The sequence below is a fragment of the Entelurus aequoreus genome, linkage group LG03, assembly GCF_033978785.1.
Source record: "Entelurus aequoreus isolate RoL-2023_Sb linkage group LG03, RoL_Eaeq_v1.1, whole genome shotgun sequence".
Lineage (NCBI taxonomy): Eukaryota > Metazoa > Chordata > Actinopteri > Syngnathiformes > Syngnathidae > Entelurus > Entelurus aequoreus.
The window spans coordinates 4109498-4135053 of NC_084733.1; the positions used below are offsets into that span (position 1 = coordinate 4109498).

Consider the following 25556-nt stretch of genomic DNA (forward strand, 5'->3'; position numbering starts at 1 on the left):
TATACAATCTGTCTCTTCCAGAGAAACAGGCCATGAGAGACTACATCTCTGAATCCCTTGCCTCTGGAATCATCACCCCCTCAAAGTCACCGGTGGCAGCAGGTTTTGCGGTTCGTCATTGAAAAGGTGCACATCAAGGCGGACCCCAAGAAGATTGAGGCGGTATTGGAGTGGCCTCAACCCACCACCCGTATGGAACTGAGGCGGTTCTTGGGATTAACTGGATTTTACAGACGTTTCATCCGGGACTTCAGTAAGGTAGCTGCACCTCTCCATGCTCTCACCTCTACCAGCTTATCTTTTCAGTGGACCAGGGAGGCCAGTGAGGCCTTTAAGGGCTTAAAAGAGTTTTTGTGTCAGCTCTGGTCCTCATCCTTCCTGACTCATATAATACCTTCATCGTGGAGGTGGACGCGTTGGATTCAGGAATCGGGGCAGTGCTGTCCCAGCGCTCCCGTACCGATAACCTTATCCACCCTTGTGCATTCTTCTCCAGGCGCCTCTCTCCGGCGGAGCGGAAATACGACGCCGGGAATCGAGAACTGCTAGCAGATCATGAGGCACTTACGGAGTGGAGACACTGGCTGGAAGGAACCAAACACCAGTTTCAGGTTTCAAGGACCACCGCAACCTGCTCAATATCTGTTCTGCCAGAAGGCTTAACAACCGTCAGGCTCGCTGCACCCAGTTTTTCCAGTCGCTTCGATTATATCCTCTCGTTTAGGCTTGCCTCCCGCAACACGAAGGGAAGGGAAAGTGGCACTGTCCATCGACAACCTGTCCAGGCAACGTCTACACCAAACGCAAGACCCTCCGAGGACCCTGAAAGAAAGCAATCCGAGTCTGTGTTAAATGCGGTGTCAAACACATGTTGGATTGATATCCAGCGATGCGTTTCGGTCTTTCAGACCTCATCAGGCTGGCTGAGCCATGCCTACTGGGACTCTTCTAGTTCCCTAGTAGCTAGGGGTGCTTCTAATCTCCATGGCTAATTAATATCGGCTTCCCTATGTTTCTCCACAGCAGGATGCTTTCTCATCGACCGCTGGAGAGGGAATGAGACGTTCAGGCAGGAGGAGGTTTTATATAAGTGCTGCAGGGGGCGGGGCTTATGCTCTCTGCTGCAGTGGAGTCTGTTGACCCTCAAAATAAATTCCTAACTCTGTGATGTGTCAAATTGACATATTATGTGCATCACATAGTGGACAAACCCCCAGGTGAGTATCAAGGTGTTTGATCAATGCAATAAAATGTTTGCTTTGATGTACCTCTGACTCCTGTTTTGTAATGTGTTTGAATCAAGCCTTTAGCAATTTTTCTGACTTGTAGCCCCTCACCACACCCACACGGTGACACGGACTACTCAGCGACAAGGCCCCCAGTGGTCTCAGGAACGGCAGGACTTTACCCGACAGCAGATTGGAGGCGCTGGCTGGTTATGGTTAGGGTTAGGTTTGGGGTTAGGGTTAGGGTTAGGGGTTAGAGTTAGGGTTAGGGTTAGGGTTATGGTTAGGGTTAGAGTTGGGGTTGGGGTTGGGGTTGGGGTTAGGGTTAGGGTTAGGGGTTAGGGTTAGGGGTTAGGGGTTAGGGTTGGGGTTGGGGTTAGGGTTAGGGTTAGGTTTAAGGCCTCTGAAAGAATGTGTCGCAGTGCCAATCGGCGCCGCATCCCAGCACCATCCTATCAGGTGATATTGCATGCCAAAGACCTTCACGCGCAGGAACCCTCCTGGAAATTGGCATCTCGGTGGAGGTCATTGTGAATCCTGCTCCCGTAAGACTTTCTCTCCCGCCTTCTATGAAGCAACACCCAGTTGTCCATGTTTCCCAGCTCAAACCTGTGGCAGACAGCCCCCTCTCTCCCTCTACCCTATTCTGTGACATCTATTGTGTCTAAATGTGCTGCAGAGGAGACCCAAGGTCTGCACATGCGCAGTAGTCAGGAGTTCCCAGAGTCAAACCATACAAAAGCATGTTGGTGTTTTTAAATATATATTTTTATTTGACTGTACATCCACGTTACTTCATATTTACCACAACGTGATAACAGGTGGCCCGGTTGGTAGAGCGGCCGTGCCAGCAACTCGAGGGTTCCAGCTTCGATCCTCGCTTCCGCCATCCTAGTCACTGCCGTTGTGTCCTTGGGCAAGACACTTCACCCACCTGCTCCCAGTGCCACCCACGCTGGTTTAAATGTCTCTGAGATAATGGTTTCACTATGTAAAGTGCTTGGAGTCTCTAGAGAAAAGTGCTGTATAAATATATTTCACTTCACTATGTTATTTTGAAAAAGTTTTTAAATGTTATTCCTCATAGCAGCACAACTTTTTTCTGATAAAAAACACACATAATACTACAACTTTTCTCTTGACAGCTTTTTCTCAGGTTTTTCTAATAACTTGTTTCTCGTATTAAAACTTCCAGTTGACAACTTTTGTATTTTCACATTGTTTGTCATCTTAGTACACCTTTTTTCTCATGATTTGCTTCTCATCTAAGTTAACTTTATTCTTTTGAATAAGTTTTCCTCATTTTGTTCTTCATGATACGACAACTTTTTCCTCATATGATGGGTTTCTCATATTAAAACTTCCAATTTACAACTTTTGTATACTCACTTTGTTTCCATCTTATTACAACTTTTTCCTCATAATTTATTCTCATCAAAGTCAACTTTATTCACTTTAAAAAGTTTCCTCATTTTTCCTCACAAAATTACAACTTTTCTCTTAACTATTTCCGATACTAAGACATGTAAGCGTAACAGTAAAAACATTCTCATAATAAACTTTAAATTTACAAATGTTTTCTCATATGATTTTTTCCTCAATATAGTCCAACTTTTTCCTCATATTCAAACTTTTTTGTAATACAATTTTTTTCTCTTGAATAACTTTTTCTCATAAAGCAAACATGTTTTCTCATATACTACAATTGTATTCTCTTGACAACTTTTTCTCATAACATTTTTATCCTATTAAAACTTACAATTAAAACTTTTGTATATTCATATTTTTCTCATATTAGTACAACTTTTTTCTCATGATTTTTTTCTCTTCATTAACTTATTTTGTTAAGTTTTTCTAATTTTTTTCTCAAAAAACTTTTCTCTTTACTGATTTTTCCTCATATGATGGTTTCCTCATAAATGTTTTTCTCATATTAAAACTTCCATTTTACATATTTTGTACATTCATTGTTTTTCACCCTAACCCTAACCCTTTTTTCCTCATAATTTATTCTCATCAAAGTTAACTTTATTCACTTGAAATAATTTTCTCATTTTTTCCTCATAAAACTAGAACTTTTCTCTTAACTTTTCCCCATACTAAGACGTGTTTCTCATAATAGTAAAACAATTATCATGTTAAAACTTAAAATGTAAAAAGGTTTTCTCATATGATTTTTTTTACTCATAGTACAACTTTTTTCCTCATATTCAAACTTTTTTGTAATACAATTTTATTTTTACCCACAAGTCAACTGTTTTCTCTTGACAACTTCTTATGTTTTCTCATAACCTTTTTTTATCCTATTAAAACTTACAAATAAAACTTTTGAATATACACATTTTTTTCCTCATATTAGTCCAACTTTTTTCTCATGATTTTTTTCTCATCATTGATAATTTTATTATTTTGAAAAAGTTTTCCTCATTTTCTTCCTCATAACACTACAACTTTTTTTGACCACTTTTCCTCATATGTTTTTCTTATACATTTTCTCATAATAAAACTTTTGTATATTCACTTTGTTACAACTTTTTTCTCATGATTTATTCTCATCAATGTTAACTTTATTCACTTGAAATAGATTTCCTCATTTTTTTCTCACAAATCTAGAAATGTTCTCTTAACTTTTCCCCATACTAAGACGTGTTTCTCATAATAGTAAAACAATTCTCATATTAAAACTTTAAATTTATAAATGTTTTCTCATATGATTTTTTCCTCATTAAACAACTTTTTTCTCATATTCAAACTTTTTTGTGAGACAATTTTATTTTCCCCCACAAGTCAACTGTTTTGTTTTGAATAACTTTTTCTCAGAAAGTAAACATTTTTTCTCATTATACTACAATTTTATTCTCTTGACAACTTTTCCTCAGGTTTTTCTCATAACTTTTTTTTATCCTACTAAAACTTACAATTAAAATGTTTGTATATTTACCGTTTTTCCCTCATTTTAGTATAACTTTTTTCTCATGATTTTTTTCTCATCATACTTTTCTCTTGACAACTTTTTCCTCATATGATGGTTTTCTCATAACATGTTTCTCACATTACAACTTCCAATTTACAACTTTTGTATATTCACATTTGTTCATTTTAGTATAACTTTTTCCTAATGATTTATTCTCATCAAAGTTAACTTTATTCACTTGAAACAGTTTTCCTCATTTTTTCTCACAAAACTACAACTTTTCTCTTAACTTTTCCCCACACTAAGATGTTTTTCTCATAATAGTAAAACAATTCTTATATTAAAACTTTACATTTTGAAATGTTTTCTTATATGATTTTTTCCTCATTATAGTCCAACTTAGTCCGGCTAATCCTGTCATCATGTGATGCAGGCGTTAATCAGGAACATCACGTTTGGTCGCCATTGTATCAAATGTGAGGTCACTCTATGACATCACCACCAATGACGTCATCGCTAAGCTCAAGGCCTTATGGGGTATTGTGTCCAGCTAGCGTCAGCTAGCATAGCATCTTATTTCCACATTACTCTTGGTGCTCAGCCCTTTCAGAAGTTGTCTGTGAGTTCGGGTAAGACGACACATTTTTTGTGACTTAAAGGTTTGTGAACGACTTATCGCGACATGTTAGCGAACATGTTTGGAGGTATGCTAGAGAAGCGGCTAACCATTCCTCACTGAACGGCAGTCGCTAAAGTGGTGAAAAACAAACACAAATATTTATTTAGCTTAAATTGGCATCAAGGTTTAACTTCATGTTTTGACGTACGCTAGTGAGGTTGCTAACATTTTCTCTCCCGTCATATTCGTCAGTTAGCAATAAAGTGTAGCTAGCACATTCAGAAAAGTGAATAGCTATTCAAAAACAACCTTTTTGTTCAGTTAGCATCAAGGTGTAACAAGTTGCAAACCATTTTATTAACATTTTATAAACATTTTTTCAGATATAGAAGTTGATTAAAATTTTTTTTACATCATGATTGTTTAACAGCTAGGCTAGGTAGGTAGCAACAAGTGAACATTTTTTAAAATAGCCATGTATCAAAGTTAGCATTGTTTAACTAGCACTTCCAGAGTTATGCTAATAAAGTTGCTAACCGTGTCCCGCTCAATGTCAAGCCAACGCTTGTTTCTTAGTGGCAGTTAGCATGTACGCGTAACAAGAAGCTAACCTGTTTTTTCTATTAGTGGGGTTATTGTTAGCGGCTACGCTAGGTACTAAAAGCAGCACAGGAAGGTCAAGTATGCTCATAATCTATTCTCGGACATCTTTTGTTGTCATAAATCTTGAAGTATGGTGGCGTTAGCGAGGTCAGTCGCTACGATTCCTTGTTTGGAAGAAACTTGCTAATCTCTTCTGGGTTAGCCAAGCTTTTTTTTCCTCTTAAAGAGGAGAAACCTTCTCAGACGCTGACAAAACTCGTTTGATTCTCTTTTGAGTTTTTGATACGTCGACTTCAAATTTCCAAGTGGCCACGTGACTCATATAATGGCGAAATCTACGTGAACACACGAGTGTCAACATGTGCTAGCAACAACACAGACGTCCACAATCATAAATGTATAATATCCTTGTATTGTCCACCTTTTGGAGGCGGTATCAGCCGTAACTTTTCCCGATAAATGCAGAAAATGGTCAAAATGAGAAACATTTAAAAAATACCCCCGGAATAACTTAAGGCGACCCGGGGAAAAAAAGGCAAAAACAGGCCAAAATGTTGAAAAATTACAAAAATAGTCAAAATGATAAAAATGTCAAAAATAAAAGTGGCCCGAAATGTCAAATATAAAAACATGTCGTACAATATTTGGTAGTGACAATATCCATGTATTAATTGCTTGTTGTCAAAGTCTTGATACCTAAAACAATTAAGTCAAATTTGTACACCATTTGCCGTAACGTTCTTGATAAACGCCGAAAATGGTCAAAATGAGAAAAATGTCAAAAATTACCCTGAGATGACTCACAGGCGTCCCGGGAAGAAAAAGGCAAACACAGGCCAAAATTTGGAAAAATGACAAAAATGGTCAAAATGAGAAAAAAATAAAAATAAAAGTGTCAGAAAATGTCAAAAATAAAGTGTTGTACAGTATTTGGTAGTGACAATATCCATGTATTGTTTTCTTGGTGCCAAAGTCTCGATACCTTTAACAATTAAGTCAAAGAGGCGGTATCAGCTGTAACTTTTCCCGATAAATGTTGAAAATGGTCTAAATGAGAAAAATTTCAAAAATCCCCCCGCGATGACTCACAGGTGACCTAGGAAGAAAAAGGCAAAAACAGGCCAAAATGTGGAAAAATGCCAAAAATGGTCAAAATTAGAAAAATGGCAAAAATAAAAAAGCGTCAAAAAATTTCAAAAATAAAAAAGTGTCGTACAGTATTCGGTCTTGACAATATCCATGTTTTGTTTGATTGGTATCAAAGTCTCGATACCTTTAACAATTAAGTCAAAGAGGCGGTATCAGCTGAAAAATTTCCAGATAAATGTGGAAAATGGTCAAAATGAGAAAAATTTCAAAAATACCCCCGCGATGACTCACAGGCGACCCGGGAAGAAAAAGGCAAAAACAGACCAAAATGTGGGAAAAATGCCAAAAATGGTCAAAATGAGAAAAATGGCAAAAGTAAAAAAGTGTCAAAAAAATTTAGAAAATAAAAAAGTATCATACAGTATTCGGTCGTGACAATATCCATGTATTGTTTGCTTGGTATCAAAGTCTCGATACCTTAAACAATTAAGTCAAAGAAGCGGTCTCAGCCGTAACTTTTCCCGATAAATGTTGAAAATGGTCAAAATGAGAAAAATGTCAAAAATCCCCCCGCGATGACTCACAGGCGACTCGGGAAGAAAAAGGCAAAAACAGGCCAAAATATGGAAAAATGCCAAAAATGGTCAAAATTAGAAAAATGTCAAAAATAAAAACGCATAAAAAAATGTCAAAAATAAATAAGTGTCGTACAGTATTCGGTCGTGACAATATCCATGTTTTGTTTGATTGGTATCAAAGTCTCGATACCTTTAACAATTAAGTCAAAGAGGCGGTATCAGCTGAAAAATTTCCAGATAAATGTGGAAAATGGTCAAAATGAGAAACATTTAAAAAATCCCCCCGCGATGACTCACAGGCGACCCGGGAAGAAAAAGGCAAAAACAGACCAAAATGTGGGGAAAATGCCAAAAATGGTCAAAATGGTCAAAATGGCAAAAGTAAAAAAGTGTCAAAAAATGTCAAAAATAAAAAAGTATCATACAGTATTTGGTCGTGACAATATCCATGTTTTGTTTGATTGGTATCAAAGTCTCAATACCTTTAACAATTAAGTCAAAGAGGCGGTATCAGCCGAAACATTTCCAGAACATGTGGAAAATGGTCAAAATGAGAAAAATTTCAAAAATCCCCCTGCGATGACTCACAGGCGACCTGGGAAGAAAAAGGCAAAAACAGACCAAAATGTGGGAAAAATGCCAAAAATTGTCAAAATGAGAAAAATGGCAAAAGTAAAAAAGTGTCAAAAAATGTCAAATGAAAAAGTATCATACAGTATTCGATCGTGACAATATCCATGTATTGTTTGCTTGGTATCAAAGTCTCGATACCTTAAACAATTAAGTCAAAGAAGCGATCTCAGCCGTAACTTTTCCCGATAAATGTTGAAAATGGTCAAATGAGAAAAATGTCAAAAATCCCCCCGCGATGACTCACAGGCAACTCGGGAAGAAAAAGGCAAAAACAGGCCAAAATGTGGAAAAATGCCAAAAATGAGAAAAATGAGAAAAAAGGCAAAAGTAAAAAAGTGTCAAAAAATGTCTAAAATAAAAAAGTATCATACAGTATTCCGTCGTGACGATATCCATGTTTTCTTTGATTGGTATCAAAGTCTCAATACCTTTAACAATTAAGTCAAAGAGGCGGTATCAGCCGAAACATTTCCAGAACATGTGGAAAATGGTCAAAATGAGAAACATTTCAAAAATCCCCCTGCGATGACTCACAGGCGACCTGGGAAGAAAAAGGTAAAAACAGACCAAAATGTGGGAAAAATGCCAAAAATTGTCAAAATGAGAAAAATGGCAAAAGTAAAAAAGTGTCAAAAAATGGCAAAAATGAAAAAGTATCATACAGTATTCGGTCGTGACAATATCCATGTATTGTTTGCTTGGTATCAAAGTATCGATACCTTAAACAATTAAGTCAAAGAAGCGATCTCAGCCGTAACTTTTCCCGATAAATGTTGAAAATGGTCAAATGAGAAAAATGTCAAAAATCCCCCCGCGATGACTCACAGGCAACTCGGGAAGAAAAAGGCAAAAACAGGCCAAAATGTGGAAAAATGCCAAAAATGAGAAAAATGAGAAAAAAAGGCAAAAGTTAAAAAGTGTCAAAAAATGTCTAAAATAAAAAAGTATCATACAGTATTCCGTCGTGACGATATCCATGTATTGTTTGCTTGGTATAAAAGTCTCGATACCTTAAACAATTGAGTCAAAGAGGCGGTATCAGCCGTAACTTTTTCCGTGTCAAAAATCCCCCCGCGATGACTCACAGGCGACATGGGAAGAAAAAGGCAAAAACAGGCCAAAATGTGGAAAAAATGCCAAAAATGGTCAAACTGAGAAAAATGGCAAAAGTAAAAAAGTGTCAAAAAATGTTATAAATAAAAAAGTGTCCAGTATTCGGTCGTGACGATATCCATGTAATGTTTGCTTGGTATCAAAGTTTTAATACCTTAACAATTATCAGCCATAACTTTTCCCGAAAAATGTTAAAAATGGTCAAAATGAGAAAACCGTCAAAAATCCCCCCGCGATGACTCACAGGCGACCCGGGAAGAAAAAGGCAAAAACAGGCCAAAATGTGGAAAAATGCCAAAAATGGTCAAAATGAGAAAAATGGCAAAAGTAAAAAAGTGTCAAAAAATGTTAAAAATAAAAAAGTGTCCAGTATTCGGTCGTGATGATATCCATGTATTGTTTGCTTCGTGTCAAAGTCTTGATACCTAAAACAATCAAGCTGTAACTTTTCCCGATAAATGCCGAAAATGGTAAAAATGAGAAAAATGTCAAAAATCCCCCTGGGATGACTCACAGGTGACCTGGGAAGAAAAAAGCAAAACAGGCCAAAATGTGGAATAATTACAAAAATAGTCAAAATGAGAAAAATGTCAAAAATAAAAAAAAGTGTCAAAAAATGTCAAAAATAAAAAAATGTCAAAAAACGATATCCATGTATTGTTTGCTTGGTATGAAAGTGTCGATACCTTTAACAATTAAGTCAAAGAGGCGGTATCAGCCGTAACTTTTCCCGATAAATTGCCAATCTTTTTTGTCAGGGCTGTCATTTTGCGGGTTATTGTCCCATTTGGCTCGAGCGTTGACGTTCTTTCCTCTTCCAGATCCAAGGTGTGACGAGCCATGGCGACCACGATCCTGCAGCCTCCCGTGCCGCTGATGGTGCTCTGCCGCTGGTACCTGTACGCCATCCACGGCTACTTCTGCAAGGTGGTGTTCACGGCGGCGTGGGAGTTCGCCGTGCACTCCGAGTGGAAGTTCCCGGGCGTGACGAGCCTGTGGACGCTCTTCGTCTACGGCACGTGCATCCTGGCGGTGGAGCGCATGTACCTGTACCTGCGCGGGCAATGCCACGTGTTGGTGCGCTGCCTCATCTACACGCTGTGGACGTACATGTGGGAGCTGAGCACGGGGCTGCTGCTGCGCCAGTTCCACGCCTGCCCCTGGGACTACTCCGCCTTCCGCTACAACTTCCTGGGCCTGATCACGGCCGAGTACGCGCTGCCGTGCTTCTGCGCCTCCTTCGTGGTGGAGCGCCTGCTCATCCGCAACACGCTGCGCCTGCGCTACCATCAGGGCAACGACGACGGCTTCGGGCGGAGCTACTTCAGCGGCTTGATGTCCAGCAATAACAGCTTCCTCAAATGGGAGTGAAGACTCCTGCAGGGGGCGGGGACTACCTGGCGACATCGACGCAAACCCCGCCCCCCTCACGTTTACTGCATGAAGTGAAGTGAATTATATTTATATAGCGCTTTTCTCTAGTGACTCAAAGCACTTGCACATATTTACTCTTTTTTTTTACTCACCTCAAAGCCTGAAAGTGTTCTGTGTGTGTCCAAAATAAACTTTACAAAAACATTCTGTAGTGATGTTGTCACAGGTGCATGTTCACCAGTGTGTTACATGGCCTTTCCTTTTAACAACACTCAGTAAAGGTTTGGGAACTGAGGAGACACATTTTTGAATTCTTTCCCATTCTTGCTTGATGTACAGCTTAAGTTGTTCAACAGTCCGGGGGTCTCCCTTCTGCTATTTTAGGCTTCATATTGTACCCCACATTTTCAATGGGAGACAGGTCTGGACTACAGGCAGGCCAGTCTAGTACCCGCACTCTTTTACTATGAAGCCACGTTGATGTAACACGTGGCTCGGCATTGTCTTGCTGAAATAAGCAGGGGCGTCCATGATAACGTTGCTTGGATGGCAACATATGTTGCTCCAAAAGCTGTATGTACCTTTCAGCATTAATGGTGCCTTCACAGATGTGTAAGTTACCCATGTCTTGGGCACTAATACACCGCCATACCATCACACATGCTGCCTTTTACACTTTGCGCCTTTTGATCTTTTACACTTTGTTCCGGAGGACACAACTTCCACAGTTTACAAAAACAATTTGAAATGTGGACTCGTCAGACCACAGAACACTTTTCCACTTTGCGTCAGTCCATCTTAGATGAGCTCGGGCCCAGAAAAGCCGGTAGCGTTTTTGGGTGTTGTTGATAAATGGCTTTGGCTTTGCATAGTAGAGTTTTAACTTGCACTTACAGATGTAGCGACAAACTGTAGTTACTGACAGGGGTTTTCTGAAGTGTCCCTGAGCCCATGTGGTGATATCCTTTACACACATGATAACGCTTTTTGATGCCTGAGGGGTCGAAGGTCCATGATATCATTATTATTTTTTTTATTTTTTTTATTTATTTATTTATTTCAAACAACATTAAAAAAAGACACGAGATACACTTACCATTAGTGCATCAACCCAAGAAAACCCTCCCTCCCCCATTCACACTCACCCACACTCATTTACACAAAAGGAGCTGTCTCTTTCTGTTATTAAAAAAACAACTTCTGGTTCCTACAGTATAGAACAATACAGTCTGCAAGGGATACAGTCATTCGAGCACACATGATTGTGTGTGGTGCTGGTCCACTAACATTTTCACTAATCACTATTTTTTATGTAATTGTTTTTAAATTGCTTTACTTTCAAACAAAACAAACAAAGGACCTTAACTTCACCAGACCGGGTTGTCAATGAAATCAGATTGTTCAAAAGGGTTCTTAAAACCAGGTCCAGTTCAGATTACGTCCAGATCGGGCTCAGCAACACACACCTTCACCCATGTACACCAAAAACCAGGGAACACAACAGGTTGCATACAATCCACAAACAAAAATACATTTTCAAATTAAGCACCCATGTACAGTCCACATCACATCCAAGTCGCAGTCAGCAACACATACCTTCATTTATGTACACTTAAAATAGGGAATACAACAACAGATTGCATATCATATATAAACAAAATTACATTTTCAAAATAAGCCTTTGAGGACTTCCCATCTTTTTTTTAATGTTTTTTGGCATCATTATCGTTTTCAACCATATAATTTTCTAAAGTTAAAAAATACTGAATAAATGTTTTAAAGAAAGTAATACTAAGTGAATATCTGTTTTTTGCCTTAAAAATAAACCTTTTACCGAGTACTATAATTAAATTGACTAAATCATGATTGTCAATGAACTCTCCTAAAATAACAGAAACCACATCAAGCTTCATAAACAAACCAATCTTTAAACACATTTTTTCAACTTCCACCCAAAACAAAGACACAATATGACAATACCAAAACAAATGCAGGGTGGATTCAGGCTCCTGACAACAAAATCGGCAATCATCTGACTCCGTCATATTCCATATTTTTAACATTTTTCCCGTGGGTAGGAAGTTATAAATAGTTTTAATTTGAAAATAACGATTTTGCACATCGATAGTGGTTTTATAGATTAATTTGAATATTGCATCCCACGGCAACGGGCAGTCAAAAAAGTCCTCCCATTTTCCATATGTGTTGTATGAGGCAGCCTTCAAAGATTTCTTTATTAAATAAAACTTATATATTTTTCTATTTATTTTAGTTCCTTTTTGCCAACTATAATTTCGTATTAAGGGTTTAAAAACTAATAATTTAGTAGTTCCATAATTAGTTTCCATCTTTTCCCAATGACTCCAGTTAGTTGATTAAATGAAAAGCTTGAACAAGCATCACCATACATAGTTGTAAATTCATCATATTTCATAATTTTTCCATTCTCATTGATAATGTCATTGACAAAAATGATATCATTATTTACATGCAGTGATTTCTCCAGATTATCTGAACCTTTTGATATTACGGAGCGTAGATGGTGAAATCCCTAAATTCCTAGCTTGTTGAGAAATGTTGTTGTTAAACTGTTCAAAAATTTGCTCACACATTTGTTGACAAAGTGGTGACCCTCGCCCCGCCCCTGTTTGTGAATGACTGAGCATTTCGTGGGAGCTGCTTTTATACCCAATCATGGCACCCACCTGTTCCCAATTAGCCTGCACACCTGTGGGATGTTCCAAATAAGTCTTTGATGAGCATTCCTCAACTTTGTCACTCTTTTTTGTCTTTTTTTTAAATAGCTTTCTTGAAACATGCTTCAGGCATTAAATTCCAATTGAGCTAATATTTGCCAAAAAATTACCTTTCTCAGTTTGAACGTTGAGTTTGCAGTCTATTCAATTGATTATAAGTTGAAAAGGATTTGCAAGTCATTGTATTGTATGTATATTTTTTATTTTACTGTACATCAATCTTTCTTCATATTTACCACAACATGATAACAGGTGGCTCGGTTGGTAGAGCAACTTGAGGGTTCCAGGTTCGATCCCCGCTTCCGCCATCCTAGTCACTGCCGTTGTGTCCTTGGGCAAGACACTTCACCCACCTGCTCCCGGTGCCACCCACACTGGTTTAAATGTCACTTATATAATGGTTTCACTATGTAAAGTGCTTGGAGTCTCTAGAGAAAAGTCTTCTTCTTTTCGTGTCTTTGAAGCATGTGGTTATATGACCGTTTGAACTCTGCAAGATCTTTTAAGCTGCACTGGTTGGGTAGCAGAGGACAGACAAGGCAGTGCTGCATCGTATGGTCCTCTTCTCCGCATTCGCAGGCGGTTTTGTAGCGCCATCTGGCCATAGCAGCTTTAGATCGCCCCCGTTCATGTTCTCAGGCGGTTTAGTGTCTTCCACTGGACCCATGGTGTTTCTGACTCAGGGGGCAGGTCTTCAGGAGCGGGGTCTGTCTCTAGTCTTTGTATCCATAGCTGGAGACTGGTTTCTTCCCGAGATGTTGTTAGAGGCTGGACATTGCTGAGGAAGCTTCTCCTTGACTTCAGACATTGGGCTCAGGGTTCACATCCATGGAGGAGGTGGCGTTCATCACTGGTAGCTTTTGTGAACTCTACTCGTCTGGCAACGTCCCGTCTCACGTCTGCAGGGGCAATGCCAGTTGGTGGGCTTCAAGCAACCAGAGATCAAGCGGCAGGTGTTGTTCAGGGCAGGGTCTAGTTTCTTGGCATGGGACGATCTCTCCCAGACAGGACATGCCTACTCTGCCGAGGAATAGCACAGGGCCAAAGCAGTACATCTTAGTGTGTGTGCTGTGGCTCCCCATTTGGAATTTGTCAGTTTCTGTAAGATGTTGTTTCTGGAGCTGACTTTCAGTTTAGTGTTTTTGATGTGTTCCTTGAAGGAGAGGGTGCGGTCCAGGGTTACGCCAAGGTAGACAGTTCTCAAGTGGTTTTCCAGACCATTTGATGTTAAGAGGTCGGTTCGCATCCCGGTTCCTGAGATGGAACCAGCAGACTTGGGTCTTCGCAGGGTTTGCGTGTAGATGTTTTCGCTCATAGTAGAGGAGTAGCTCATCTAGGGCTGAGGTGAGGTTTGCTTCTACCGCTTCAAACGTACTCTCTTGAGATGTTACACAGAGGTCGTCAGCGTAGATGAATCGTTCAGTGTTCTGGTCCAATGGCTGGTCGTTGGTATAGATGTTATACAGTAGTGGAGCCATCACGCTACCTTAAAGGTAGGCCGTTCTTCTGTCGTCGCCAGCGACTTTGCTTGTTGTTTAAAGTAACATAGAATCAATCAATCAATCAATGTTTATTTATATAGCCCTAAATCACAAGTGTCTCAAAGGGCTGCACAAGCCACAACGACATCCTCGGTACAGAGCCCACATACGAGCAAGGAAAAACTCACTCCAGTGGGACATCGATGTGAATGACTATGAGAAACCTTGGAGAGGACCGCATATGTGGGTAACTCCCCCCCTCTAGGGGAGAACGAAAGCAATGGATGTCGAGTGGGTCTGACATAATATTGTGAAAGTCCAGTCCACAGTGGATCCAACACATCAGCGAGAGTCCAGTCCATAGTGGGGCCAGCAGGAAACCGTCCTGAGCGGAGACGGGTCAGCAGCGCAGAGATGTCCCCAACCGATGCACAGGCTAGCGGTCCACCCGGGGTCCCGACTCTGGACAGCAGGCACTTCATCCATGGCCACCGAACCTGTGCAACTCCCCCTCCCCAAGGGAGAGGGGAGCAGAGGAGAGAAGAAAAGAAACGGCAGATCAACTGGTCTAAAAAGGGGGGTCTATTTAAAGGCTAGAGTATACAAATGAGTTTTAAGATGAGACTTAAATTCTTCTACTGAGGTAGCATCTCTAACTGTTACCGGGAGGGCATTCCAGAGTACTGGAGCCCGAATAGAAAACGCTCTACATGATAGATTAAAAGCTGTAATTTCTTCTGTAAACCCGCCTTTTAGGGGCATTTTTTAGCTTTAGCCGTGCTATACTATCAATGGTAAAAATAATAATAATGGATTAGATTTTATATCACACTTTTCTATTGTTAGATACTCAAAGCGCTCACAGAGAAGTGGGAGCCCATCATTCATTCACACCTGGTGGTGGTAAGCTACATTTGTAGTCACAGCTGCCCTGGGGTAGACTGACGGAAGCAAGGCTGCCAGTTTGCGACTACGGCCCCTCCGACCACCGCCTATCATTCATTCACCAGTGTGAGCGGCACCGGGGGCAAGGGTGAAGTGTCCTGCCCAAGGACACAACGGCAGCGATTTGGAGGTCAAGAGGCGGGGAGCGAACCGGCAACCCTCAGGTTTCTGGCACGGCCGCTCCACCCACTACGCCATGCCGCCCCAATGGTGTCGTGCAGGGCGTCGTTAAAGTTGTTAGTGAGGTTATCAATAGAGCCCACATAATTTGGGAATGACGTCATTAAAACTTTTATATATTCATATTTTTTCTCGTATTAGTACATTTTTCTCATGATTTTTTCTCATCATTGTTAACTTTATTACATTTTTTTCTCATAATACTTTTCTCTTGACAACTTTTTCTCATATGATGGTTTTCGCATACATTTTCTCATATTAAAACTTCCAATTTACAAATTTTGTATATTCACATTATTTGCCATCTTAGTACAACTATTTTCCTCATGATTCTTTCTCATCAAAAATAACTTTATTCACTTGAAATAGATTTCCTCAATTTTTCACACAAACTACAACTTTTCTCTTAACTTTTCCCCATACTGAGACGTTTTTCTCATAATAGTAAAACAATTCTCATCATAAAACTTTAAATTTATAAATGTTTTCTCATGATTTTTTCCTCATTGTAGTACAACTTTTTTCCTCAAATTCAAACTTTTTTGTGATATAATTTTCTTTTTTCTCATAAGTCAATTGTTTTCTCTTGAAGAACTTTTTCTCATAAATGAAAATGTTTTTCTCATAATACTACTACAAATGTATTCTCTTGCCAACTTTTTCTCATGTTTTTCTCACAACTTTTTTATCGTATTAAAACTTTTGTATATTCATATTTTTTTCTCATATTAATACAACTTTTTCTCATGATTTTTTCCTCACATTGTTAACTTTATTCTTTTGAAAAAGTTTTCATATTTTTTTTCCTCATAATACTACAACTTTTCTCTTAACTTTTACTCATAATATGGTTTTCTCATATTAAAACTTCCAATTTACAACTTTTGTATATTCAAATTTTTTCATCTTAGTACAACTTTTTTCTCATGATTTATTCTCATCAAAGTTAACTTTATTCACTTTAAATAATTTTCCTAATTTTTTATCACAAAACTACAACTTTTCTCTTACCTTTTCTTCATACTAAGATGTTTTGCTCATAATAGTAAAACAATTCTCATGTAAAAAACTTTAAATTTAGAAATGTTTTCTCATATAATTTTTTCCTTATTATAGTACAACTTTTTTCCTCAAATTCAAACTTTTTTGTGATACAATTTTATTTTTTCTCATAAGTCAATTGTTTTCTCTTGAAGAACTTTTCCTCATAAATTAAAATGTTTTTCTCATAATACAACTACAAATGTATTCTCTTGCCAACTTTTTATCACATGATCTTTTTCTCATAACTTTTTTATCGTATAAAAACTTTTAAACTTTTGTATATTTATATTTTTTTCTCATATTAATACAACTTTTTACCCATGATTTTTTCCTCATTGTTAACTTTATTATTTTGAAAAAGTTTTCATATTTTTTTTCTCATAATACTACAACTTTTCTCTTAACAAATTTTACTCATATGATGGTTTTCTCATAATTGTTTTTCTCATATTAAAACTTCCAATTTACAACTAATGTATATTCAAATGTTTTCATCTTAGTACAACTTTATTCTCATGATTTATTCTCATCAAAGTTAACTTTATTCAATTGAAATAATTTTCCTAATTTTTTCTCACAAAACTACAACTTTTCTCTTACATTTTCCCCATACTAAGACGTTTTGCTCATAGTAGTAAAACAATTCTCAATTGTTTTCTCTTGAATAACTTTTTCTCATAAATTAAAATGTTTTTCTCACAATACCACTACAAATGTATTCTTTTGCCAACTTTTTATCACATGATGTTTTTCCTCATAACGTTTTTATCGTATAATAAGTTTTAAACTTTTGTATATTCATATTTTTTCTAATATTAACACAACTTTTTTCTGATGATTTTTTCCTCATCATTGTTAACTTTATTATTTTGAAAAAGTTTTAATATTTTTTTTCTCATAACACTACAACTTTTCTCTTAACAACTTTTACTCATATGATGGTTTTCTCATAATTGTTTTTCTCATATTAAAATTTCCAATTTACAACTTTTGTATATTCAAATTTTTTCATCTCAGTACAATGTTTTTTTTAAGATTTATTCTCATCAAAGTTAACTTTATTCACTTGAAATAATTTTCCAAATTTTTTCTCACAAAACTACAACTTTTCTCTTACCTTTTTCCATACTAAGACGTTTTGCTCATAATAGTAAAACAATTCTCATATAAAAAACTTTAAATTTAGAAATGTTTTCTCATATGATTTTTTCCTCATTATAGTACAACTTTTTCTTTAAATTCAAACGTTTTTGTGATACAATTTTCTTTTTTCTCATAAGTCAAATGTTTTCTCTTGAAGAACTTTTCTCATGAATTAAAATGTTTTTCTCATAATACAACTACAAATGTATTCTCTTGCCAACTTTTTATCATATTATGTTTTTCTTATAACTTTTTTTTATCGTATAATAAGTTTTAAACTTTTGCATATCCATATTTTTTTCTCATAATACAACTTTTTTCTCATGATTTTTCTCATGATTTTGAAAAATGTTTCATATTCTTTTTCTCATAACACTACAACTTTTCTCTTAACAACTTTTACTCATATGATGGTTTTCTCCCAATTGTTTTTCTCATATTAAAATTTCCAATTTACAACTATTGTATATTCAATTTTTTTCATCTTAGTACAACTTTTTTCTCATGATTTATTCTCATCAAAGTTAACTTTATTCACTTGAAATAATTTTCCTCATTTTTTCTCACAAAACTTTAACTTTTCTCTTAACTTTTCCCCATACTAAGATGTTTAGCTCATAATAGTACAACAATTCTCATATAAAAATTAGAAATGTTTTCTCATATGATTTTTTCCTCTTATTCAAACTTTTTTGTGATAGAATTTTTTTTCCCCCACAAGTCAACTGCTTTCTCTTGAATAACTTTTTCTCATAAAGTATACATTTTTTTGTCATAATACTAAAATGTTATTCTCTTGACAACTTTTTCTCATATGTTTTTCTCATAACTAAATGTTTCATTAATACTTGCGACCAATACACACTTTTAAATGCTATTTGCCGACTCGGCACAAGAGCCATTTTGTGGAGTAAGCCCCGCCTTCCTCTCTCCGAGTGGCGGCTAATCCTGTCATTATGTGATGCAGGCGTTAATCAGGAACATCACGTTTGGTCGCCATTGTATCAAATATGATGTCACTCTATGACATCACCACCAAGGACGTCATCGCTAAGCTCAAGGCCTTATGGGGTATTGTGTCCATCTAGTGCCAGCTAGCATAGCATCTTATTTCCACATTACTCTTGGCGCTCAGCTCTTTCAGAAGTTGTCTGCTAGTTCGCGTAAGACGACACATTTTTTGTGACTCAAATGTTTCTGAACGACTTATCGCGACGTGTTAGCGAGCATGTTTGGAGGTGTGCTAGAGAAGCTGCTAAGCATTCCTCCCTCAACGGCAGTCGCTAAAGCGGTGAAAAACAAACAGGACTATTTATTTAGCTTAGATTGGCATCAAAGTTTAACTTCATGTTTTGACGTACGCGAGTGAGGTTGCTAGTAGTTAGCAATAAAGTGTAGCTAGCATATTCAGAAAAGTGAAAAGCTATTCAAAAACAACCTTTTTGTTCAGTTAGCATCAAGGTGTAACAAGTTGCAAACCATTTTATTTTAATTTAACTTTTTTTTCCAGATATAGAAGTTGATAAAAAACATTTTTTACATCAGGATTGTTTGGCAGCTAGGCTAGGTAGGTAGCAACAATTGGCAAAACTGCTTAATAAGTGAACATTTTCTAAAATAGCAATGTTTTTATTGATTGATTGAAACTTTTATTAGTAGATTGCACAGTTCAGTACATTATCCGTACAATTGACCACTAAATGGTAACACACCAATAAGTTTTTCAACGTGTTTAAATCAATTCATGGTACAAACCCTCAGGGGCGGCGAAAAGGGGGGGTAACGTAGACGGATTCTAGGGGCCCATGATGGAGGGGGGCCCAGAGAAGCCCCTAATGATGATGCAATTATAATGTTGCCGCTGTGTTGGGGGCCCTGTAAAGATTATTTTCATGGGGCCCAAAATCCCTAGCGGCGCCCCTGCAAACCCTGTTTTCATATGAGTTGGGAAATTGTGTTAGATGTAAATATAAACGGAATACAATGATTTGCAAATCATTGTATTCCGTTTATATTTACGGAATATATACGGAATATAATCTGTATATAAATATATGTACAGCGAGCAGAGAACATAGTGAGCTCAGATAGCATAAGAACAAGTATATACATTAGAAATACATTTGATTATTTACATTTGGTTATTTACAATCCGGGGAGGTGGGATGTGGAAGGGGGAGGGTGTTAGTCAAGGGTTGAAGTTGCCTTCAACCCTTGCCCTTGTGTTAGCATTGTTAGCATTGTTTAACTAGCACTGTCAATGCTAATGAAGTTGCTAACCATGCCAACGCTTGTTTCTTAGTGGCAGTTAGCATGTACGCGTAACAACTGTTTTCTATTAGTGGGGTTATTGTTAACGGCTACGCTAGGTACTAAAAGGTCAAGTATGCTCATGATCTACTCTCGGACATCTTTTGTTGTCATAAGTCTTGAAGTATGGCGGCGTTAGCGAGGTCAGTCGCTACAATTAAAAATACTAACAATAATATATATTGAAAAAAATAAAATAAAAATCACACTTTTGGGTCCTTGATAATTAATATATTAAAATGCATAAGAGTTTAAATATTAAATTATTCAGGTAACACTTCATTTTGAAAAATGTGCCTACATATTTTATAATAATGTTGGAAAAAATAATCAATATCTTGTAAGAAATAAATGTTAACATAAGAAATAATTCAGCCAAGACTTCATTTTTTTTAAATTGACAAAATCCCACTTTAGGTTTGGGTGATAATACTCTAATTAAAGCAATACGGGGAAAAAAACGTTTTTTGAAACATTACAAAAATTGCGGAAAAAAATCCCACTTTTGGGTGAATGGTAAATATAAATATTGAATGATATGGTTTAAACCTCATTTTAAAATAAATGCCTTTAAAAAGTATTGAAAAAAATTACACAATCAGGCTTTGGGTCATGAAAATTTTAATTAAAAGTAATGTTAAAATAAGAATAATAAAAAAAAATATTAAAATCACACTTTTAGGTCAAATAATCAATATTCTGTGACGAAATAAATGTTTAGACATAAATTAATTGACTTAATGAATTAAAAGACTTGATTTTAAAAAAGGTACCTTTAAAAAAAAAAGGAAAAAAAAAAAAGGAAAAAAAATACAAAATCAGACTTTGTGTATTAAATAATAAAATGTAAATAATACTGAAAAAAATCTGTATATTAAAAACAATTATAATTCGAAAAAACCCCACAAAATCACGCTTTTAGGTCAAATAATACATTTTTGATGAGGAAATAAATGTTTAGACAAATTAATTGACTTAATACAAAAGACTAATTTTTTAAAAAACTTTTAACAAAAATAATAATTAGAAAAAATACATAAAATCAAACTTTGGGCAGTGCATAATCAAATTAAAATAATACTGAACAAATGATATATATTTAAAAAAAATAATGAAACACCCTGCAAAAAATAAATGTTAAAATATCAAACCATTCAATATTTTCACATATTTTTATCATTCAATTAATTTTTTTTTACTTGTGACTAAAATCATTTTCGTGTACTCATAACTGTTTTAATAAATACATTTATCAAACACTGGATCATTTTTTTTAAGACAGGAGGTGTTTTTCTTCGGCGCTGACTTACGAAACGACGGAAGAAAAAGTGTCGTACAGTATTCGGTAGTGACGATATCTTGGTGTCAAAGTCTCGATACCTAAAACAATCAAATCCAATCCGTCCACATTTTGGAGGCGGTCTCAGCCGTAATTTTCCGGAAAATGACGAAAATGGTCAAAATGAGAAACATTTCTAAAATAAAAGTGTCTAAAAAGGTCAAAAATTAAAAAGTGTCAAAAAATGTCAAATAAAAAAGTGTCAAAAAATATCAGAAATAAAAGTGTCAAAAAATGTCAAAAATAAAAAAGTGTCAAAAAATGTCAAAAAAGTGTTGCACTGTATTCGGTAGTGACGATATCCATGTATTGTTTGCTTGGTATCAAATTATTGATACCTGAAACAATCAAGTCAAAATTGTTCCCCTTTTGGAAGCGGTATCAGCCGTAACTTTTCCCGATAAATGCTGAAAATGAAAAAAAAAGTCAAAAATACTCTTGGGATAATTCACAGGCTACCCGGTAAGAAAAAGGCTAAAACAGGCCAAAATGTGGAGAAATTATGAAAATTGTCAAAATGAGAAACATTTCTAAAATAAAAGTGTCAAAAAATGTAAAATTAAAAAGTGTCTAAAAAGGTCAAAAATTAAAAAGTGTCAAAAAATTTCAAATAAAAAAGCGTAAAAAAATATCAGAAATAAAAAAAATTGTCAAAATATGTCAAAAATAAAAAAGTGTCAATAAATGTCAAAAAAGTGTTGCACTGTATTCGGTAGTGACGATATCCATGTATTGTTTGCTTGGTATCAAATTATTGATACCTGAAACAATCAAGTCAAAATTGTCCACCTTTTGGAAGAGGTATCAGCCGTAACATTTCCCGATAAATGCTGAAAATGGTCAAAATGAAGAAAAATGTCAAAAATCCTCTTGGGATGACTAACAGGCGACCCGGGAAGAAAAAGGCAAAAATAGGCCAAAATGTGGAGAACTTACGAAAATGGTCAAAATGAGAAAATGTCAAAAATAAAATAGTGTCAAAAAATTTCTAAAATAGAAAAGTGTCGTACAGTATTTGGTAGTGATGATATCCATGTATTGTTTGCTTGGTATCAAAGTCTCGATACCTGAAACAATTAAGTCAAAGAAGCAGTATCAGCCATAACTTTTCCCGATAAATTGCTGATCTTTTTTGCCAGGACTGTAATTTTGCGGGTTATTGTCACATTTGACTCGAGCGTTGACGTCCTTTCCTCTTCCAGATCCAAGGTGTGACGAGCCATGGCGACCGCGATCCTTCAGCCTCCCGTGCTGCTGACGGCCTTCTCCCGCTGGTACCTGTACGTCATCCACGGCTACTTTTGCAAGGTCATGTCCATGGCGGCGTGGGAGTTCGCCGTGCAGACCGAGTGGAAGTTCCCGGGCGTGACGAGCGTGTGGACGCTCTTCATCTACGGCACGTGCATCCTGGCGATGGAGCGCATGTACCTGTACCTGCGCGGGCAATGCCACGTGTTGGTGCGCTGCCTCATCTACACGCTGTGGACGTACATGTGGGAGCTGAGCACGGGGCTGCTGCTGCGCCAGTTCCACGCCTGCCCCTGGGACTACTCCGCCTTCCGCTACAACTTCATGGGCCTGATCACGGCCGAGTACGTGGTGCCGTGCTTCTGCGCCTCCTTCGTCGTGGAGCGCCTGCTCATCCGCAGCACGCTGCGCCTGCGCTACCATCAGGGCAACGACGACGGCTGGGGGCGGAACTACATCGAGTGGTTGTCCGGCAATAACAGCTTCTTCAAATGAGACTGAAAACTCCTGCAGTGGGCGAGGACTACCTGGTGACATCGACGCAAACCCCGCCGCCCTCACTTTTACTGCATGAAAACAAGGAAAACATGAACCCTCTTTGTCATCGTCATCATCATGAACTCTGACCCCTCACGGGATTACTCTTCCAATCTGCAAACATGACTTGATGAAAAGGGACAAAACAATCTTCGTTACACCTATTTACTCTTTTTTTTGTAACCTCAAAGCCTGAAAGTGTTCTGTGTGTATCCAAAATAAACTTTACAAAAACATTCTGCAGAAAATGCAAAGAAAAACAAATAAAATCTACAAAACCCAAAACCAGTGAAGTTGGCACGTTGTATAATTCATAAATAAAAACAGTTTAATTTTAGGACTAGATGGAACAATCCCATGATACAAAAAAAACCTGAGTAGAGTGGTAACAGTAGGCTACCTCCATCGGAGCTGCTTCAGTGCGGTTCTGGTGTTGGACCTTGTTGGGTGGGATTGCAAAATGAGGGACGGAGAGAAGAATGGAGATGGTTGACAGCTTTATTGGGGTCATCAGGTGGGCACCCTCCTTCACCGGTGTTTCAATGATAGGCCCACGACACCTCCAGAGGGCTCATCGGCAACACCTGGCGTCCCAGGTGAGCCCCCCCTCTGATTTTAACCATTTTGTGCAGTAGGTCTTACTAGAGCTCCAGATGGTGTCTCTTCACCCACAGCCACCGACTGGCTGTCTCTGCTGCAGGGCCGGCCCGTGGCATAGGCCGTATAGGCAAATGCCGTCCATCAGGGGGCGCCACGCCAGTGCCACAAATGTTGGAGAAAAAAAATAAATAAAAGTTGGTACTATTATTTCTAAATACAAAAAATAATCCCACGTTAATTAAAATGCAAAGTAAAGCCTATTTAATAGAAATATTATTTGTTACAACATTACGCACCCCCCCCCCCCCCCCGTCCCCCCGCACAGTGCCTCCCCTCCCTTCCCGTATCATGACTCTTACCACATCAAAAAATCAACACAAGATGTCAAAACGGCCAAAACTGTCAGGTGCCCAAGGAAGAAAAAAGAGAAAAGAGGAGGAGAAACGAGAAAAAGACAGAGGTAGCAGGTAGGTAACGTTAGCCTACATGAAATGATTTGTCTGTTACAGAATGTGATAGTAACCTGTCTTTTTAGCATTAAGCTAATGTTACATGATTCGGCAATTGCTAATCAATAAATAGCTATTTCTGTTTTACAGTACTCCCACCTTACATTCCTCATTTTTTGTTTACATTGTTATTGCCTTCTGGTTAGCTAATGTTTGCCCTGCAGGTAATAGTCACTTTTCCACCCCCTTATATATTAGGTATAGTTGTAAGCCTAGTTGTTAAAGTGCACATCATTAATGTTAATTAAGCAATATCACATGAGAGGGAATGCTGTTTTTTAATTTGAGCACTGCTGTGATTCGGTTAAAGATAATCATAACATAACATTCTCATATAATATGTTAATTTGATTTCTTTAAGTAAAAAAAAGGTCAAAGACAAAGCTATGTATTTAACTTACAATTACAACTTTTGTTTGTCATCATTGTTAACTTTATTCTTTTGAAAAAGTTTTCGTAATTTTTTTCTCATAATACTACAACTTTTCTCTTGACAACTTTTTCTCATATAATGGTTTTCTCATAATTGTTTTTCTCTTATTAAAACCTCCAATTTACAACTTTTGTATATTCACATTTTTTGTCATCTGTACAACTTTTTTTTCTCGTGATTTATTCTCATCAAAGTTAACTTAATTCACTGGAAATAGTTTTTTCTCACAAAACTAGAACTTGTTTCTTAACTTTTCCCCATACTAAGACGTGTTTCTCATAATAGTAAAACAATTCTCATATTAAAACTTTAATTTAGAAATTATTTCTCATATAATTTTTTCCTCATTATAGTACAAATTTTTTCCTCATATTCAAACTTTTTTTTAATACAATTTTATTTTCCCCACAAGTCAACTGCTTTCTCTTGACGAACATTTTCTCATTAAGTATACATTTTTTCTCATAATACTACAATTGTATTCCCTTGACAACTTTTTCTCATAAGATGTTTTTCTCATAACTTTTATATTGTATTAAAACTTACAATTTAAACTTTGGTTTCTCATCATAGTTAACTTTATTCTTTTGAAAAAGTTTTCGTAATTTTTTTCTCATAATACTACAACTTTTCTTTTGATAACTTTTTCTCATATAAATTGTTTTTCTCACATTAAAACTTCCAATTCACAACTTTTGTATGTTCACAATTTTTGTCATCCGTACAACTTTTTTTCCCTCGTGATTTATTCTCATCAAAGTTAACTTTATTCACTTGAAATAGTTTCTTCCCACAAAACTAGAACTTTTTTTTTAAACTTTTCCCCATACTAAGACGTGTTTCTCATAATAGTAAAAAAATTCTCATATTAAAACTTTAAAT

The 25556-nt window shown here is 36.9% G+C and overlaps 2 protein-coding genes across 3 annotated transcripts; both read left to right on the forward strand.

Moving 5' to 3' along the window:
• The first annotated feature begins 4706 nt into the window (after positions 1–4706).
• On the forward strand, positions 4707–10319 carry LOC133645176 (transmembrane protein 229b-like). Its single transcript, XM_062040030.1, has 2 exons — positions 4707–4769; positions 9597–10319. Exon 2 carries the CDS (start codon positions 9616–9618, stop codon positions 10144–10146), a length of 531 nt encoding a protein of 176 aa, XP_061896014.1. The 5' UTR covers positions 4707–4769; positions 9597–9615; the 3' UTR covers positions 10147–10319.
• Positions 10320–18635: 8316 nt separating this feature from the next.
• Positions 18636–23408, forward strand: LOC133645183 (transmembrane protein 229B-like). Of its 2 annotated transcripts, none has more exons than XM_062040052.1 (2): positions 18636–18769; positions 22550–23408. In XM_062040052.1, exon 2 carries the CDS (start codon positions 22569–22571, stop codon positions 23088–23090), a length of 522 nt encoding a protein of 173 aa, XP_061896036.1. In that variant the 5' UTR covers positions 18636–18769; positions 22550–22568; the 3' UTR covers positions 23091–23408. The 2 variants fall into 2 exon arrangements, with proteins under 2 accessions (XP_061896036.1, XP_061896028.1); XM_062040044.1 differs by lacking the exon at positions 18636–18769 and adding an exon at positions 18805–18861.
• The last annotated feature ends 2148 nt before the right edge of the window (positions 23409–25556 follow it).

Excerpts from the sequence above, each read along its gene's own strand:
- LOC133645183 (XM_062040052.1), top strand. The coding sequence starts at position 22,569 with ATGGCGACCGCGATCCTTCAGCCTCCCGTGCTGCTGACGGCCTTCTCC.
- LOC133645176 (XM_062040030.1), top strand. The coding sequence starts at position 9,616 with ATGGCGACCACGATCCTGCAGCCTCCCGTGCCGCTGATGGTGCTCTGC.